This window comes from Canis lupus, chromosome X, assembly GCF_003254725.2.
Source record: "Canis lupus dingo isolate Sandy chromosome X, ASM325472v2, whole genome shotgun sequence".
NCBI classification, from domain to species: domain Eukaryota; kingdom Metazoa; phylum Chordata; class Mammalia; order Carnivora; family Canidae; genus Canis; species Canis lupus.
This window is the reverse complement of record NC_064281.1, coordinates 4,348,031-4,366,201: the sequence shown is the minus strand read 5'-3', so window position 1 is coordinate 4,366,201 and position 18,171 is coordinate 4,348,031. Positions and strand designations below refer to the sequence as shown.

Below are 18,171 nucleotides of genomic sequence, written 5' to 3'. Positions count from 1 at the left end.
AGCTATAAGCGGTCACAGGCCAATGTAAACGTTATGGTGTTTTGTTGTTCATTTATTTATCTTGCTCTTGGTGAAAATCCTAATACCTCAGTATGGGAACACTGTCAGGTTAACTCAACATGCTCATGGAGCCCATGCTTCTTGAATTTTTATGTGCAAACACGGATTATTTCTTGGTAGACTAGTTGTATTAGGTTGACATGTGGTCAGTGGAACGAAAATTGACTTAGGAGGTTCTCAGAAGTAAATATTTCAGGAGCCGTGAGGATGAAGACACTGCCAAGATTGCTACAAATTCACTAGAGTCATATTCAAAGTCCACGCCGGACCCTACTTCTATCTCTCCCTTTCCTTTTATGCAACAGCCTTTTGACCGGCACAGTTTACCCACCTCTAGATCTAAACAAGAAATTCATGCTGCAAACACATTTCCTTTTTTTTAAAAAAATGAGAGACGGTATTAATGGTGTCACTATTCCCTCACCCCTGTAATCTTAAATTCTTGTTTTTTTTTTTTCAAATGAACACTACCGCAGGGATCTTCTGTCCCTGTGATTAAAAGGAAGATCGTGTGGAGTCCCGGATAAGGGTGATTTAACTGTAGCCATTCTATCAAATTCACCCGCAGATTTCATTAGGGAAGCAGATTTGACTGGGTGACACGGCACAAGCACCAGCTTAGACGTGACACATCTTTTCGAGAGGTTTTGATGGAGAGTAAAAATCATTAACTGCTCAGAAAAAGATGCTCTTTTTGATCAGGGAGTTTAAACAGCGTGATTCCTCTATGTGCCAGTGTGCTGGGAGTCTGCAGCTTTACAAAACAAGATGTGACATTGAGAAGAGTCTTGGGTCATTTCCTGCCGCTAGAAGGAAACCGCATCTTTCTTTAGGGGCAGCGCATTTTAACGATGCTGCACTGTGAGCCTGATTTCAACTAAATCTGACAAAGGGATAATGCTTTGCAACAGAGTAGCGGCCGAGATATTAATACAGTGTCACACACTGGTGGTATTTCTAGCACTCAAGCAAAATAGTGAAACATCGCCAACACATCCAATATGTTTCTTTTAAAAAAGAAAATCACACAGTAGCTCCTGACATGCTGCTGGGACTGTAGGATGACCTTGGTTTGCGACCACCGTTTGGGACCCTTGACACGCTCTTTCTGACCCACACCGCTGATATCTTCGAGAGTCCACTGTCGAAGCAAAATGCTAACAACACCTCCTCCTCTTGCTCATAAGGCATCCCGAGATCCCTCAGCAGGCGGTCATCTGGTCATCTCCCCGAACGAGGCCCCACAGCAGTCATAGGTGTGACTTTCTTAAATAACGTATCGCTTTGTAACCGCTTCCATTACTGTGATTTACGAATGTGTCTGGTCGGCAGCTGCTGACCTACTTGGGAACGTCACAGGCCTTCAGCAGAAGAATAAATGAAAAGGTGACCGCGTGCATGCAATGCGACCTGTAACTCCGTCTTTAGAGACGTTGTCATCTCTACAATAAAAGAACAACAGCTCTCTCGGCACAGGCCATAACCTCCCTGAAATACAGCGGATACAGCTAATCTTACTATATGGGACTGTAAGTTTTCTCCCTAGGCTAAAATAAGGCGGTAAGCAGAGGGACGGCTGGCCGACAGGGCGGCTGCCCAGGACGGTTAACCCCGCGCAGGTGACACACGCTGGTTCCTTCGCCTGACCCGCGACAAACAGCATTCGCGTGCCCACCCCGCGAGGTAGCACATCCCTGCAGGGTCATCCGGGCCACTGCGGGCCAGGAACCCTTCTGTCCTAGCTTCTGGGGAGCCAAAAGGGTAAGAAAGGTCCCTGCCCCGAGGTGCCCAGAAGTTACAAGCAGGCAGACACGCGTACGAAGGTGTAAACCGAGGTCCAAGCTATGCCACCCTCGGGATAGAGAACACGCTGCCCTCTCGGCCCCGCTGCTCTCTGACACCGTGTGACCCATGTGCTGCTTCTCAGTCCCAGCACTAACGTGGGGGAGCGCTGGCAGGGCATAAAGAGCTAGAAGCAGAGCAGGAGAGCAAGCACGCACGTGGCTGCCTGCTTCCAGCCGTGCCCACTTTGGAAACATTTCCGGGGCCCCCGGGGCCTCCAGGGGCTCTCCTTGCTGTATGCATCACTATGTCTTGTGCCTGTAAATATTAAATTGCCTGGTCTAGGCTTCTGCTCCCACCCACTCACTCACCCAACCACCCACCCACCGGTTGACCTTGAGTTTTATATTTATCGTATATTTATGAGACCATATTTTGTATTTATTTTTGCCTCAGGCCCAGGGCTCGATACACACCCCAATCAATATTTCTAAACCAGTTAACGGATGGAAATATCCCATTTATTATCCTTTCATATCTTTGGAGATAAGGTCGGATTCCCTGCATCCCTGGGAATCTCTGAAACACCCATATGAGAGACTATAAAGGGGCAATAAAGCACTTTATCACCTTATGCTAGGAAAATTTTAGAGTCACCTGCTTTTCTATGTTTTATGCCTATCGTTGCCTTATGCAGGTGGCTCCCACCAGCTGGGACGCCATGGTTCACGACGGTCACCTCCACTTCTCCTGCCCCATGGTGCAAAAACCCACGCCCACCGCACATTTAGGTGGGTGGCCTAACCCTTAGCACTGATATGACCCTTTGGCCCGCTCATCTAAGTCTCTGAAATGGGTCACATTCTATCATGATTAGTTGTTACGTATGTCTTGTATTCACACTGTGTACGTGCTACAAGCAACCAGCGGTCAGTAGCCAGATCTGATCTATTTTGATCATCTAATATCCTCAACGACTAGGCTGATTGGTCATGGTGGTGGCTTTGCTGAGGCTGTGTTAGGAATGAAGCATGAGCCAAAAACGCTGCTGCACACTGAGGTAGGCAAGCCTCGACCTGAGCCACATCCTCATCCCTGAGAACCAGTGTCTACGGGACTATGCACATAGGATTAACAGCTCTGAAATGGGCAAATCTGGGTAGGATAGATAGAATCATAGTAGTCCTTACGGAGGCATATGTTAGAGTGAGTGGAGGACACAGGGTTATAGAAACAGAGGTCAGAGAGACAGAGGGAGGTCTGGAGAGTTTGCACTGTTGGCTTTAAAGATGCAAGAAGAGGTCATTAGCCAAAGAATGCAGGTGGCCTCCAGAAGCAGGAAAGACAAGGAAACCAATGCTTCCCCATAGCCTGCAGGAGGATGTAGCTCAGGTGTCACCCTGGTTTTAGACCAGTGAGACCCTTCTCAGAGCTTAGACCTCCAGAATAATATGTTAACAAACTGTGTTGATTGAAGCAGAAGTTGGTATTATTTTGTTATAGCAGCAACAAGAAACTAATACATGTGGATTTACTGTTTTAACCAGCTATCCAATGTGAGGTCGCATTTACACTGGGTGAAAATGGCCTTATTCTAATGTCTGGACATAGAATGCATGCTTTTAATTTCCTCGGGAACCTAACAGAAATGGCAACATGGTCATTCCCTGCTCAATGCCTGGCGCACAGTGATGTCTTATATATCAGAAAGTGGCAGGAGGACAACATCAAAACTCAAGGGTCAAGGCCAAGGTGACCAACAGGTGAGCTGGGAGGCCAGAGCTTACTAATGTCAGCATTTCCCTGCTTCACAGATTCCTCACCTTTATAGATTCCATTACTTCCTCCATGAACTTCTCCTTTGGTGGTCACCTCTTCTACGTGCGCTCCTTGATCCGAGGTGAAGTAGACAAGGGTGTTATTGGCCAGTTTCAATTCATCTAGGACGTTCAGGATCTGCCCTGAAGGGGAGAAATGTTCAATTTTAACATAGGTCCATATTTACAAAAGAAAGGATGATCATTTGCTCTCCTCGACTTGTCTTAAGATAGGAAGGAAATGGTCTCGTATGTCACAGCTCTCCCCACACTGATCCCAACAGGGGATGCGATGTAATCAGAAAGCCTAGAAGGTTTAGTCATTGAACCAAGTGTCATCTACAAGCATCCTTTGAAACTCTAGGCATCATGCAGTGATTCTGTACAGAGACATGAGAAGGCATTCTGGAAGAATCAGGCCCATAGATCATGAGCCACTTAGAAGAAGGCCCTATGGTCCTGAGGATGTAGAGAAGCCTATCAGTTTCTCTTATTCAGTGCAAAACACCAAACCATCAATGTTATTTAAAAAAAAAAAAAAGATTCATGTATTTATTAGAGAGAGAAAGAGCACAAGCAGGTGGTGGGGACAGGGAGAGAGAAAATCCCAGCAGACTCCATGCTGAGCAGAGAGCCTGATGCAGCACTCAACCCCTGAGATCATGACCTGAGCCAAAACCAAGAGTCAGATGCTTAACCACCTGTGCCACCCAGGCACCCTCGCTCTTCTTATGTGAACAGGTCTACAAATATTTTACAATGAATGCCCTCTTTTAATACTTATAGTAGATACTAACAGATATAATAGAGCTACCCGTTCTGAATAACAATCTTCATTATTGTTTCCTTTTTCTTGTCCTCATCATATTCCCCATACTCAACACTGTGTACCACCCCACATAGCAACATTTTAACATAACACCAATTTTTTTTAAAGATTTTTTTTAAGATTTTTATTTTATTTATTTATTCATTCAGAGAGAGTGAGAGAGAAAGGCAGAGACACAGGCAGAGGGAGAAGCAGGCTCCATGCAGCAAGCCCGATGTGGGACTTGATCCCGAGTCTCCAGGATCACTCCCCGGGCTGCAGGCGGCGCTAAACCGCTGCGCCACCGGGGCTGCCCTTTTAAAGATTTTTTATTTATTTACTCATGAGAGACACAGAGAGAGACAGAGGGAGAGAGGGGCAGAGACACAGGCAGAGGGAGAAGCAGGCTCCATGCAGGAAGCCTGACGTGGGACTCGATCCCGGGTCTCCAGAATCACGCCCTGGACTGAAGGCAGACGCGTTAACAGCTGAGCCACCCAGGCTGCCCCACAATCCCAGTTTCAACAAAAGCAGTAAGAGTAAAGGTCCCGTCTACTGAGCACTCTGCCTGCAAAGGAGTTTATTACACACTCTCTTATTTAGACCACATGGAACCCCATGAGTAAACAGTGTAGGCTTCGTTTCTCAGCTGGGAGCAACAGTGTAAGAATGGTCACTTGCTCAAACTCCCATATTAGGAAGTTGAAGGCCCAAGAAGTAAGGGTTAAAGGTTATTCCAAATGTCAGGCTCTCAAATCTGATACAGTTAGGTGGACAGACTCAATGAGAATCACAGAGGAGTAAACAAGACATGGGGTGGGGGGACTAGAGACATGCACTGAAATATTCCTGAACAAAACCATACAATAACCGCTTGTCTTCAAATTAGTACAGGAAGAAAGAAAGAGAGGATGGGGGTACAGACCAAACAAGACTGGGCATGAGTTCGTGGCTAGTAATTGCACATCAACGACAAGTGCAATTTTATTGTGCTTTTCTGTCTACTTCGATTTATGCTTGAATTTTCCATTAGAAAAAAAAATAGAAGTCGGTTGAAGACAGAAGAGGCTGAAATATGGACTGTCTGATTGGGAAGCTGTTGTCAGCTGTCAGATCAGAAGTAAATGACGGTCAATCCAGAAAAAAATACAATTCGTGATCTCCACAGAGACCCATATACTCGTATGCCGCTGGTTTAATTTCATCAGCTAAGGCGTACAGTTACACTCTGGTTGAGGTGCTAGGGTCTGACTCCGCTTTTCATGTTGGACTGCTAAGAGTTCTCAAGCCTCACCAGTCCTCAACTGACTTGTGCCCGACAAGCTAATAAGAAAGCCCGGGTGCTGCCCGCTGCAGCACCTGTGAGAGGGAGATTCAAGCTATAGCAGCCTCCCCCTCAATGCTCCACCCCATTCCTGCCTCCTCCCACCATGAAAGGTCGGTCTCCTTTCCTGCTGCCCGCAAGCTATTTTCAGACCAGCCTGGGAGCTACTGTACTCGCCCTCAGAAAGACTCATTATGTGAGTCACATTTTGCAGACTCTTGCTGTAGGTGTGGCATCATTAGTTTGGACACAGGAACCCGATTTGGTGTGGGGTGGGAACCCACCTCATTACTGCAGGATAACCCCAGCAACTGACAATTTACAAGGATGCCAGGTATCCCTTGCAGCAGGAATGATACGTGGATATGGGAACATCCTACCAAGCACGTAGGTCACGTCCCAGTTGGGACAGGGCCTCTACTTTGGGGCTGCAACTTCACCAATGTGGTCCAGAAGAGGGGGCATTGGGCTGCAGACTCAACCCTCCATGGAGGTGGCACAGATGATTTCCGGAGCAAAAGCAAAACCCAAGTCATTTGTTACAAGACATATTTTTGCTATTTGATTGCAAATGCCACCGGCTATGGTATGTTCAATCGTTCTCAATTTTTTAACTCATATAATAAACATTCCAAGAAGCCACACCATATACATAAATGTCATACTCAGAACCAAGGAAAAAGATGCATGAGGGCCATTTTAGATTTGTCTCCCATGATAAATCATTATCAGGCAGACACTGATTGTGGTGTTACTTGGTACAGCAAAGCAAATCACCTGTGTGCTTGGGGATATTTGGCTCTAACACTAATTTCAGCTGTATCATTTTGAATATGGTAATTAACTTAATGAGTTGAAATAGATAGAAGAAATAAGACGATATAACCCGCACTTATACTTTGAAGGAAAAAATGCCCTTTTGACTCATACAAGTTCTAAGTAAAATGATACAGATTAAGCAGTTAGCAGACGATTGAAGGTTTTACTCCCTTGTGTTGTAATTAGTACTTTGCAATAGGGTGTGCAACCGTGCACCTTCACTTCAAATATAATTCACCTTTCATTTATTCAGAAGAAAGTTTTTTTTTAACGTGCCATCCATGATAACTTTTGTGGACACAAGACCTGCACGCAAATATCTATGGCAGTTTTATTGATAATTGCCACAACCTTGGAAACAACCAAGGCGTCCCTTCAGGAGGTGATGGGATGAGGTATTAACACACCAGATAATGGAATGTTATCCATACTAATGAGAAACGAGCCATCCAGCCGTGAAAGACATGGGGGGAACTTGAGATGCATGTTGTCAAGTGGGAGAAGCCAATCTGAAAAGGTAGTTCCTATACGATTCCAACCACATGATGTTCTGGAAAAGGCCGAGCTATGGAAACAGTAAAGAGATTAGGGAACAGGCTGGGGCATGGCTGAGCAGCCAAGCCCTCAGAGCTTCCTGGAGACCCGTCTTCTTTGTTCAAGCCAGCTGCAGCCCCTGCCTACCGATTTCCCGGCCGGCTCTTCCCATCTCCGGATGAGCCTGCAGGTGCACTTGCTACCCAGACTCCTTCTACTGAGATGCATGTTACGTCTTTCCCCATCTCAGCTCGCCACCCGCCCTGGGGATTTCCTCCAAATCCCGGCACTCCAAACGATCGTCATAAGATACTCACTTAGTCCCCCTCAATTTTTCTCATTCGTTGCCTAGAGTCATGACTTCATCTTTTTGATCAAACGTTCCCCATACAGCCAGGCTGGGATTGATACAAGGGAATTTAGCTGAGGCCGTTAGGCATGCACAAACTGTGGAATATTTGGCCGAATCTGTGCAGAAACTGTCAGGTTTCTGATTTCCTTTGAGTTCTTTCCTCCTTGGGAAAAAAAGCACTCTCGATCCCATACAGTTTAGGTCTTATGTCAGAATCTCATTTATAAGGCCTCAAGCCCATTAACTGTTTAAGTTTTCATAAGATTGATCCCAGGAAGGTCTAACCTATTTCTCTCCTAAAAATTCCGAACGGAAATCTCCCGTGAGAACAAATGCTGGTGTATTATTTCTTTCTTTCTTTTTTTTTTTTTTTTTCTGCGCGGTACATCGCGAGTCAGAGGTCCACAAATATGATTTTTCCGGCAGGTTCTCAAGGTGTAATGATACCAATTCGTCCAGGATGATAGTTTCGAATTACCGACGGTGGGCTGCAGGAGAGCTTATAAATGAAATGTGTTCTTCCCAAAGCTTTCTCACATTGTTCCCTGAATGAAACAAATACAGGAAATAAGCCATTCCAAGAGCACTTTGTTATTTTAACTGTGGACAACAGAGGGGGCTTATCAAAAAGAAGAACTTCAGACTTTTGTCAGCGGAAAGGACACACCTTGGAAACGCAGAAACCTGGCCCCTTCCTTCTCCAGGTGTGAACGTGGCTTCCAGAGGAAGCCTAGATCCAGCAGCGTCCCTTCGTTCCATTTATTCACTGCACAAACGAGTGTGAAACCACTGTTGGGAATCAGGCAGTGATCTTCCACGCAGGACACAGAAAACTTCCCAATGCACACGCCAGATTCCAGGTCTTGCCCCAGAGAGCAGCTCCCATGGAGAACTAAGTGCTCGGGCTCTGTCTCCTGGCTCCCAGTAGGAGCCAATTTGGTTCGAATCCTATTTTCCCAGCTTGCTCAGTGGCGTTTTTTGCTTCTACGTCCCAGATGATCATGTAAAATAGTGAATGTGTTGCCAGGAAGCACAAAGGAGGAGAACTGCATCCAACACAGCCCAGGACTGGCCACACTATGACGGCTCAATGCACCTTAGCTCTTAAAACGGAGTTTAAAAAAAATGGGCTTGCCTAATTGAAGACTCGTGATTTCAGCTGCTTTGGCTTTCTCTTCCACAAGGTAGCTCAGCTCAGATGAAATACTGGAGAAAAAGCGCTGTGAACAAACTATTTTACGCTTTTGGAGGCATCGTGCTCATTAAGGAAAAAAATGGTCTCAGGCAGCCACACATGAATAATTAAAATTTCCACCTTCTCAATATGGCTCCAGGGAACATGAGGAAACCCTAAAGAGTCCCCATAAAACTATTTTAGTAAGTCTTTTATCTGATCAACAGGTTAATGGGACTCGATCGTCCCGCTGAGGTCAGAATCTGAAGATAAATGAGAGCACCTAATTGTAGCACCTGGTGGCGGCTAGGACTGCGCAATGCTTGGCCTTGTTCTAGAAAGCTAGCTTTAACCTGTGTCCTCGTGCTCTCCTGAACCTGTTCTTGGCTGGCACAGAGAAATCTGGCGGTCAGTGGCCGTAGAAAGGCAATTCTTTGTTAGCTTATGTAAGATCAGAAGCACAGCCAGCATCCCATACGTCAGGACATGATCGGTCAATGTGCAAATAGATTTACTGTCTCCAACTGGAAGCAGTGCCCATCGAATGCAGGTAAACTTGACCTAGTACTTCCATCCGAAACAAATGGTCAAGATTTCCAACACTTCGGGCCTCAACTTCTCCATGACATGGAGCTCAAGAGACCGCACAGATGAAGCATCTGAAGAACACCTATGGCTTACTTACCTACAGTATAAAATCAACTTCAAAAACAAACAAACAAAAAAAGTAAAAAAAAAAAAAAAAAAAAAAAAAAAAAAAAAAAAAAACAAACAAAAAACAATCAACTTCAAAAGCTTACCTATAAAAAAACAGTATATGACCAAAAATAAAATTTCTGAGATTGGATTATTAATCTGCTCTCCTTAACTCACCAGAGATACGAATATGATGTGTTGGCTTTTGTGGAGTGTGTGTGGGGGGCAAGGGTGGGGCGGGGGAGGACTCGATGTTTTTTCTTATGACCTATCACTTGTTAGTTGAGGGTATTTTTAGAGAGAAGCTAGTGAAACACTGTAACAGTTAAATAGAAGTTGTAGCATTTTGCCTTAGAATCAGATCTAACTCGGGTATTGCCTGAAATGCTGCCTGGGTCTCCATGACTCACATGGCACCGGCACGTTGAGGTCCGAGGAAGTCCTGAACGTGCAGGATGATTTCGGACACCGAGGAAACGGGGCGAGCGGGTGAACTCGAGCCGGTGTTGCATACCCATGCCTGAGTGATGAGACAAGGCTGGCTCCCCGTCTGTGCTACCAACGGGGCCAGAGAAAGGGGGCCCACGCGTCATCCCCAGCAAGTGATGCTGCGGGCGAGGATGCCTGCCACACGCGCGTGATGGAGGAGCCACGGAACGATCCCTCTGGCGGCTTTTATTTTTTTATTTTTATTTTTATTTTTTATTTTATTTATTTATTTATTTATTTATTTATTTATTTATTTATTTATTTATTTATTTTTTCTGGTGGCTTTTAATCCAAGGAGGATGCTCTCCCTGGCCACCGGTGAGATCTACACGGACGCATCCAATGCCAGATCTTGTCTGATTTCGATTCAATCCGACTCACCATATCCATTAAGTTGGGGATCACCCTTTAATTACCTCGCGGACTTTCACGTCTCCTAGGGTTACAAGACGATTTCACTCCAAACATGTTTAGAAGACATGCCTACCCGTGTTGCAAAGAGCTTTGGCAAGGTAGGCCAACGTGAGACCGAGGCACTGGTTGGGCTGCTTCAGGCACGCACGTAGGTCTTTTGTTCTTCCTTCTTCTGGGTCATCGCCCACATAATAATCAAGACCTTGTACGCAGGACACAGGTTCCCTAGCGCATTCATATCACACGTCAGTGTTCTTCCAATTTTAATGGGTTGATTTATCACCTTGGGAACCACGCTAACAGGAAGCCTCCGATTCAGTATATCGGTGGGACTCGGAATTTCTAAAACGCTCCTAAATGACACCTGTCCGAAGACCATACTTTTAGAAGAACGTGCATGTGTGACTGAACGTTAAATGAATGCCGATGTATAATAAAAGGACGTGCTTAGCATTTTAGGGATTGCAAGAACTGCCAACAAGAATGAGATTTGGGTACATTTTCAATTTAACACCTGACTTTTCCTCCCAGGAAATAAACTTAATAACGTGGACTCAGGATGATCAGGGCAGCTCAGAAACGGAAAAGCCTTGGGATTTTAATGCCGCTTTTGCACAGGTGACCCCTTCTCGGTCCGCGTTGCCGGCGCTTCTCGCTCCAGTTACTTCCTGCCTGAGCTCACACCGATTCCCGGAAACGCAGCCTTATTTTGAGCTGTACCTGGTTGTTGTGATAATGTTGTGATTCCCTCCATTAAACCTGTCCTTGCCCTCATCACAGTCGTCACGTGTGATTTATCCCCTGCACCTGCATCTGCTCCCACCATCTGGGGTGCCTTCACGGTTCTACTCCGCTATCTCCCCGGGTTAATAATAACCCGTGTTGCTGTTTTGTTTTCTTTTATTTTTTAATTTTTTAATTTTTTTCCCCAGGGTATCGCATTTGCTGGAAATGATCTGGATGATTCCAGCCAGTTCTCATTCTCAGAGACCTCACCGGTGTTCTGCTGCATCGACGAGGCACAGGCACGTACGACGACGGTGTCGCTGCGTCCATTCAGTGGAGTCACGCACGTCTGTGAGAGGAAACCCAAGGCTGGCGTGCCTGTGAGCCCAGAGGAGGCCACTCCGAGTGAGCGCCTGAGGTCACTGCTCCATGAGGGTGCTACGCATCGCAGGTGCACGGGCTGACCCGGGCAGCCTCTGATGGGCTCCGCTCAACGTGAGCACATGGCCTTGCCCCTCTTGACCCAGCGATGCCATCGTCCTGCCTGCACTCTACCGACTGCTGCAAAATCAGGTTTGGGGATTCTGGGGAAGTCCTCTGCTCTTTTGAACAGCCACCGGCCACCCGCTGAACCTGCCCTGGGGGGTCACCCAGGCTTTGCCGTGGCGTGCAAGCTTGCCCAGATGCCCCCATGGCCCGCCCTCGGATCAAAGTCAACACAATGCTCTGGAAATACAGCAGCCAGGACTTCTGCAAAATCTCACGAGAGGGGGCGCTGCCCTGAAATCCCTCTGTGAGCTGGGCTGTGTGCAGACAACCTGCAGAGCTGAAGGACAAGTTTCAAGAAAACTAAACCTTTCAGAATTCTTATTTGTGATGCTCAACCACACCATCCACACTCACTTTTATTTTAGCACGAGGTTGTAGGTTGGTTGTTTTGTGTTTTTTTTGGGGGGGGGGGAGGTGACACTGGGTTCCACCATCTATAAAAACGAAGGTGCAAAATTACAAATTATGTTTCCTTTCACTGATCCTGCACGTTAATCAGAGATTCAAGCCCTCCTGGGCTAACACTGCACCACGCACCTCCTTACGGGGCCAGCTCAAGCTCTTAGGGGTAGCTCAATGGTTCCTACTGAGGCTCTGGGCCGACGGGCTCTTCTGGGGGCTGTGAGGATCATCTCGAATATGAGGTAGAGCATCAATCATGACATTGAGAGAATACACAAGATCCTGTGAATTCATGTTTTTTTTTCCATCACAGACCTTTTTCTCATCCGTGAACTATTCCTAAGAGCTTGAGATCTATCTCCCTGTCAAACCAACGCTTCGCCCTAGAGTCACGCAGACATTGCAGGGGAGTTGCACCCAGGCAAACTGAAGGTCGCGTTGACTACGAGGCATCATATGCCCATTGCAAGAAAGATGTTTGACATATCTGGGAAATGATAATAATCACAGCAAGCAGTATTCGTGGAGCACTTTGGGCGTGCCAGGCACCAGGCTCCGTGCTCTAAACTCATGACTTCACGGAATCTGATTCATTAATCCCACTAATTCAAGCAGGTCGAAGGATCGACCCCTGCAGCGGGGCCATCGCACCTGATCTTCGGACGAGCCCTAACGGGGTCCTGACCTACAAGCAACAGGTGTTCAGGTGTATTCCTGACCCGAATCCTGACCTCAGCTCTCAAATACACACATTGGTATTCAGCGCAATCAGGTCTGAACACCGCTCTAACTCACCATCCTGAGTCCTGATACATCTCTTCTTTTCCTGCCAGGAAATATTTAAGGAGCAGATTAAATGTGTTAAACCGGTTAACCGAAGGCAGAGCAAGTACCACCCGCAACACTCCTGTACTGTCCACATCGACATTCAGCTGCATGTTTTCTGCATCTGGAGTCTTATTTTGAACAGAGATGTCTTTACGGTATCAGAGGCCGACTCGGGAGCATGGGATTTGGTGGCATCTTAGAATCAAGGAGCCGGAAGTTACACCATCACGCGGGCCTGTCTCGTGGACCATGTGCAGTAGAGGGGAGCGCACAGTCCACCGCCCGACTAATTCAGCGGTACCTTTCCCTGCAGGCTCCGTGGCGGGGCTGCGGCACCCTGGCTGCTGGCAATCACACACCAAGCCACCCAACCTCCCCGAACCTCACTTTCTCACCTGTAAACGACACATCATAAAAATGCCTCCCAGCAAACTCATCCATCCGCGTAAAACATTTCAGTAAGTGGCCAGAATATCACCAAATGATTTCACGGGTTAGCTGCCGTTGGCCGATCAAGGTTTCTCACTTGCCAGCTGGTGGTTGTGGCTATCATTCGTTTTATTAAAATGCACCCACATGTTTTATTAATCCTGTTTGAATTAATTGAGACTTGATTTCCTTGATAATGGATGATGTTATTTTCTTTATGAAAATGATTTATAAAACAGCGTTACAATCGATTCATTTTAATTCGAGATGTAAATTCAAGGTAACATAATATCCGTCCAAGCCCGAGAACGTGAAATTAGGCTTTGGGCTCTCTAAAGACGGTAACGCTGCTACAGAGTTTATGAAACCCAGAGGTTAATGATTTATGAACTAAATTAATTTGGAGAACCAGAATCAATATTCTACACAATGCATTTCCAACTAAATATTACAGCAAAATGTTTGTTTGAATCACCAGACGTGCCTTGTTCCTGCTCTGGTGACCTCCCCCCACTAATGCTTCTCCATCCCCTACTCTGTAGTCTTTACACCTACGGGCTAAGGATGCAAAAACTCGTTTTTGCAGAAAACGGACTACTTTGTCACAATTTCAGTTTTACTGGAAACTCACATAGGAGCCAAAGAGGAGGGAAAACATGCACGGTGCACATTTTTCTTTTACGCTTGCTGCCCCATCACTGGATTTTTCTGAAACGGTGATTTACATCAGGCTTTCCAGATGTGCACACCTGCAGCACACACATAAAATCAAGATCCGCTTAAGGGACAGTTAAAAATGCATTGTTGAAGATAAGGGTGACTCTGTAAGAGCAAAGCAATTAAAAGGAAGATAGCCGAGAGCAGAGTCCAGGGCCAACCACAGCAAGTGTGCAGCGTGTCCAACTGGTGGGCAAATGGGTCAGCTGGAGTCATGGAGGTACAGACAATAGGTAACTTTAATAGCGTCACCCATACAAGACAGGGGAAGCCGGACGATTACAGGGTTCTGACTTCAAGTCCCCAGTGGCCATAAGGTGCCTGTGTCTTTAGCCACACAGGAGTCCTCGTATTGGCTCGGCGTTAGGAATTCCAATCTTTACTCTTTAAAAATTACTGAGCAAGAAGCCTGATGGTCATGCTTGAGGGGCTCATGTCCAGTGGGCATGAGGGGCTCCACTCTCCAAAGCCAGAGGCTGCCCAAGGGCACAGATGTCTGATCCTGCCAGGCAGAGCTGACCTCCAGAGGGCCCATGGGACTTGCAGAGCTGACCTCCAGAGGGCCCATGGGATTTGCAGGGCTGACCTCCAGAGGGCCCATGGGATTTGCAGGGCTGACCTCCAGAGGGCCCATGGGATTTACAGGGCTGACCTCCAGAGGGCTCATGGGATTTGCAGGGCTGACCTCCAGAGAGAGCCCATGGGATTTGCAGGGCTGACCTCCAGAGAGAGCCCATGGGATTTGCAGAGCTGACCTCCAAAGAGCTCATGGGAGTTGCAGGGCTGACTTCCAGAGGGCTCATGGGATTTGCAGAGCTGACCCCCAGAGGGCTCACGGGAGTTGCAGCGCTGACCCTTAGAGGGCTCACGGGAGTTGCAGCGCTGACCTCCAGAGAGCCCATGGAATTTGCAGAGCTGACCTCCAGAGAGCCCATGGAATTTGCAGGGCCCATGGGATTTGCAGGGCTGACCTCCAGAGAGCCATGGGATTTGCAGGGCAAATGCATTTGCCAATGGCATTTGCAGAGCTGACCATCCCAGACCTGGATGTCATGCTTCCTCCTAAAACAAGGGCAAGCCCTGTGACCTCTCCCATGGTTGCTCTCAGAGCAGAAAGACAAACCCATACCGAATAGCAGGCAAATGGCATTTCAAACATTGAGCTTGAGAAGAGATGGCCCTGGCCAGTGACTTGCATTTCCAGTGCCACGGAGACCCGGGTAGCAGCAAAGGAAGAAGAGCCCACCTCCTCATTAAGAAATACTTTAGGTGGGACTCTGAAGCAATTGCAGGGGGAGGGATAAATGCTTCCTTCCAGGAGAAGCAAGACCCAACTCCAGGAAATGGCTTTCTGGGGACGGTCACCATGGCACATGCATGAAATGCAGAGTGAGGTCATGAAACACAAAGCCGTGGGCAAGAGCAAGGAGATCCCACCTGTGGAGCCACAGCTAGCTAGGGGATTTCTTGGCTTTTGGTGAGACAGGCGGTATGTGTGCAGTATACTGCTCACACTTCTGTGCAGGCGTGCTTGTGCCAATCCACGTGTAGATGAGTGCAGACGCTCAAGCACGGGTCCTACCCTGAGCCTACTTTATACTGTGGTGGTCAAGGATTCCCTTTCTCTTCTCCCAATCCTAGACTGCAGCCCCTCCTTGGCCAACAGTGTACGAGCAACACTCGCTCCTCTCTCTCCTGGGTTTTGCAGAGAAGCATCCCCCTCCCGGGATGCCCTCCCAGAAGACCTCTGAGGATAAAATGAAGAAGCATTGCTGAGATGGACGCGTCCACTCCTCTTTGTGAATATGGTAATTCCTTCCATTTCAAAATACATCGTAACGTCCTCTGACTTTTCTCTCCTTTGCTTGGCTGCCAGGCAGCATGAAACAAAACCACAATGTCAACCCGTGTCAACAAGGTGAAATGTTTTTTTTTTTCTCGAACTCGGTCCTTGAAGCTTCACAGACCGTCAGAGAAGCTTATTGACTGCAGGCTTTCTTCTGCTGAAAGTACGGCTTATTTACTTGCTAAAATTCAGATGCATAAATGCATTTATGAGACGGTTGTTACTGATGAAACTTGGCAGGAAACATACAGCCGTGCCGACAAAGGCATCTGACAGGCAATTGTACCTTCCGTTCCGTAAAGTTAAAATACTTAAAATGCTGTAATTTGGTCATATTTGTTCTCTCCCGAGTATTGTCTTACTTCAGAATGAAAAAATATTATGACAACAGTGTTCTTTCGATAACCACTTGCTATGAACCAGAGATGTGAACGTGTGCAGAAGTTACACTTTGCCACGACCGACTCACCGGAGACTTTACAGGTGAATGTCACCGGGTATTTGCTTCACGATTTCAGGAGCTGGTAAAGGTCAGAAGCCAACGGGGGCACCTGCTGTTAGTGAGCTTAAATGAATGACATCGGATGTGAGGTCCCAGTTAACTCCAGAAATGACAAACATTTGTTCCCATTCTTTGCATCGACGGCGTCTGCGGTCCCCAGTGGACAGGATCTTTTTTGCATTGAGAAGGAGTCATTTTTGGAAATCTGCTACTTTATAATCTGCCTTTACTTTTTTTTTTTTTTTCCTATTGCTTGGGAGCAAATAAAACGGTGTACAGAGTCCTGCCATAAAGAAATGTTCCTTCCCAAATACTTGCAACCCTAAGCAAACAGATGAGCCCTGAGCCATCATCGTCTCCAACATAGAGCTCTGGCCGCCATGTTGAGAGACACAGCTCCGGTGTCTGAGCCCGGCCCTCAGCTCAGAACACACACAGACTCTGGGTAGCAACCCCCAGACTCTGGGCAAACCTGATTTCCCACCCCACAAGGCTTCTTGGAGATGCAGCCCCAACAGATTGCAGGCAGACACTTATGTGCCAATGATCTCAGAGGATAGTCCATGGAAAGGGGCCATTCAGTCCATTTTCTCACGGACAGATATCAAAGCAACAAAAGCTCACAAGACGCTAACCCATGAAACTGTGTTTGAACATCTATGGCCACGTGCTTCCCATCTCCACCAAACAAGCACAGGGAAGTATACGGAGAGAAATGGCAAAGCAGAGACACATAATGACAGCAGTGAGTCAGTGGAAGGTGTGTGTGTGGCCATCACGATATCAGCACGCTTTGTGGAGCTCTTCATGCATCCGGGAGCATGCTCCAAGACAGCCCAGTGACACAGGCAATGGTATGACCCCCATTTATGGATGAGGAAAGATAGGCCCAGTGAGAATGGTGACCTGTCCCAGCTTGGAAGATGGGGGGTGCTGGGAGTGCAGCTGAACCTCATGCATCTGGCCCCAAAGTCTACACCCTTCCCCAGCACCCCTACTGCCGCCAACATGCACAAGCCACATGTCATGGGGCCACCCTCTCCAGTTAAGACCACATGGGGCATAGAGACGTGGTCTCAGGTCTGAGTTCTGTTCCTGAAATGTAACTTTAACACTGCTTGTTGAATATCCTGGAAACAAGGTGGGCATATGCTATTTCTGTCCCCCTCCCTATGCCTAACTCTCTTTGAAAATGAAACAACAAATCCAGAAGAAATAAGATTCGAGACCATCAAGGGGAAGCAGAGCAGAGATCCCAGAAGCACACCTGGAGACTTGGGGTGCAGGTGGGATCGCCAATGAGGTCAGGATGCCACCTGGCATCAGCCACCTGACTCCCTCCTTGCTGCCCAGGAAGAGGTTGGGGAGCAGAGCGGGAATGTCCCTTTGGGGGCATTTGGAGACAGCCTCTCCCCTACGTGGTCTCAAGGTTTTGTGCCCCTGGCCATGAGGAACAATAACACCCAAGAGGAACAGGTAGTTGCTGGGGGTGTGGACAGCCATCCCTGCACGCCCTAATATGCTTTAGCACCACATCCACGGGTGATGACACAGGTATGAACCCATCACCAGTGCTCACTCACAGAGTAGACCTTGCCTGATGAGTCATCTGGGGCTGCTCACTGTGGAACATGACCCCTGGACTACACCTACCCGAAACCAACAGCCATAGTAACAACAAATGGCAACGGTCACAAACACGTTCCTTCCCATAATTTAAGTATCTAACTATAAAACAGGAGACCATAAACATATTTGGAAGAAACACGAGAGAAAAGGCACACACAATTTGGTAGGTGGAGAGACCCTTTTCGAAGCACATCATGAATCCCCAAAGTCACAAAGGAATTTCTGACCGCAGAAATTTACCACAAAAAGTCTATAAATAGAATACAAACACAAA

The 18,171-nt window shown here is 47.2% G+C and overlaps 1 protein-coding gene across 3 annotated transcripts in view; it reads right to left on the bottom strand.

The window, feature by feature from the left end:
* Positions 1–18,171, bottom strand: part of STS (steroid sulfatase) — a 152,433-nt gene that overhangs the window by 50,775 nt on the left and 83,487 nt on the right. For all 3 annotated transcript variants that reach the window (XM_025435990.3, XM_049107484.1, XM_035711891.2), the window contains exon 7: positions 3,666–3,803. In XM_025435990.3, the coding sequence (XP_025291775.1) occupies positions 3,666–3,803 (138 nt within the window). The remainder of the gene's footprint in view (positions 1–3,665; positions 3,804–18,171) is intronic.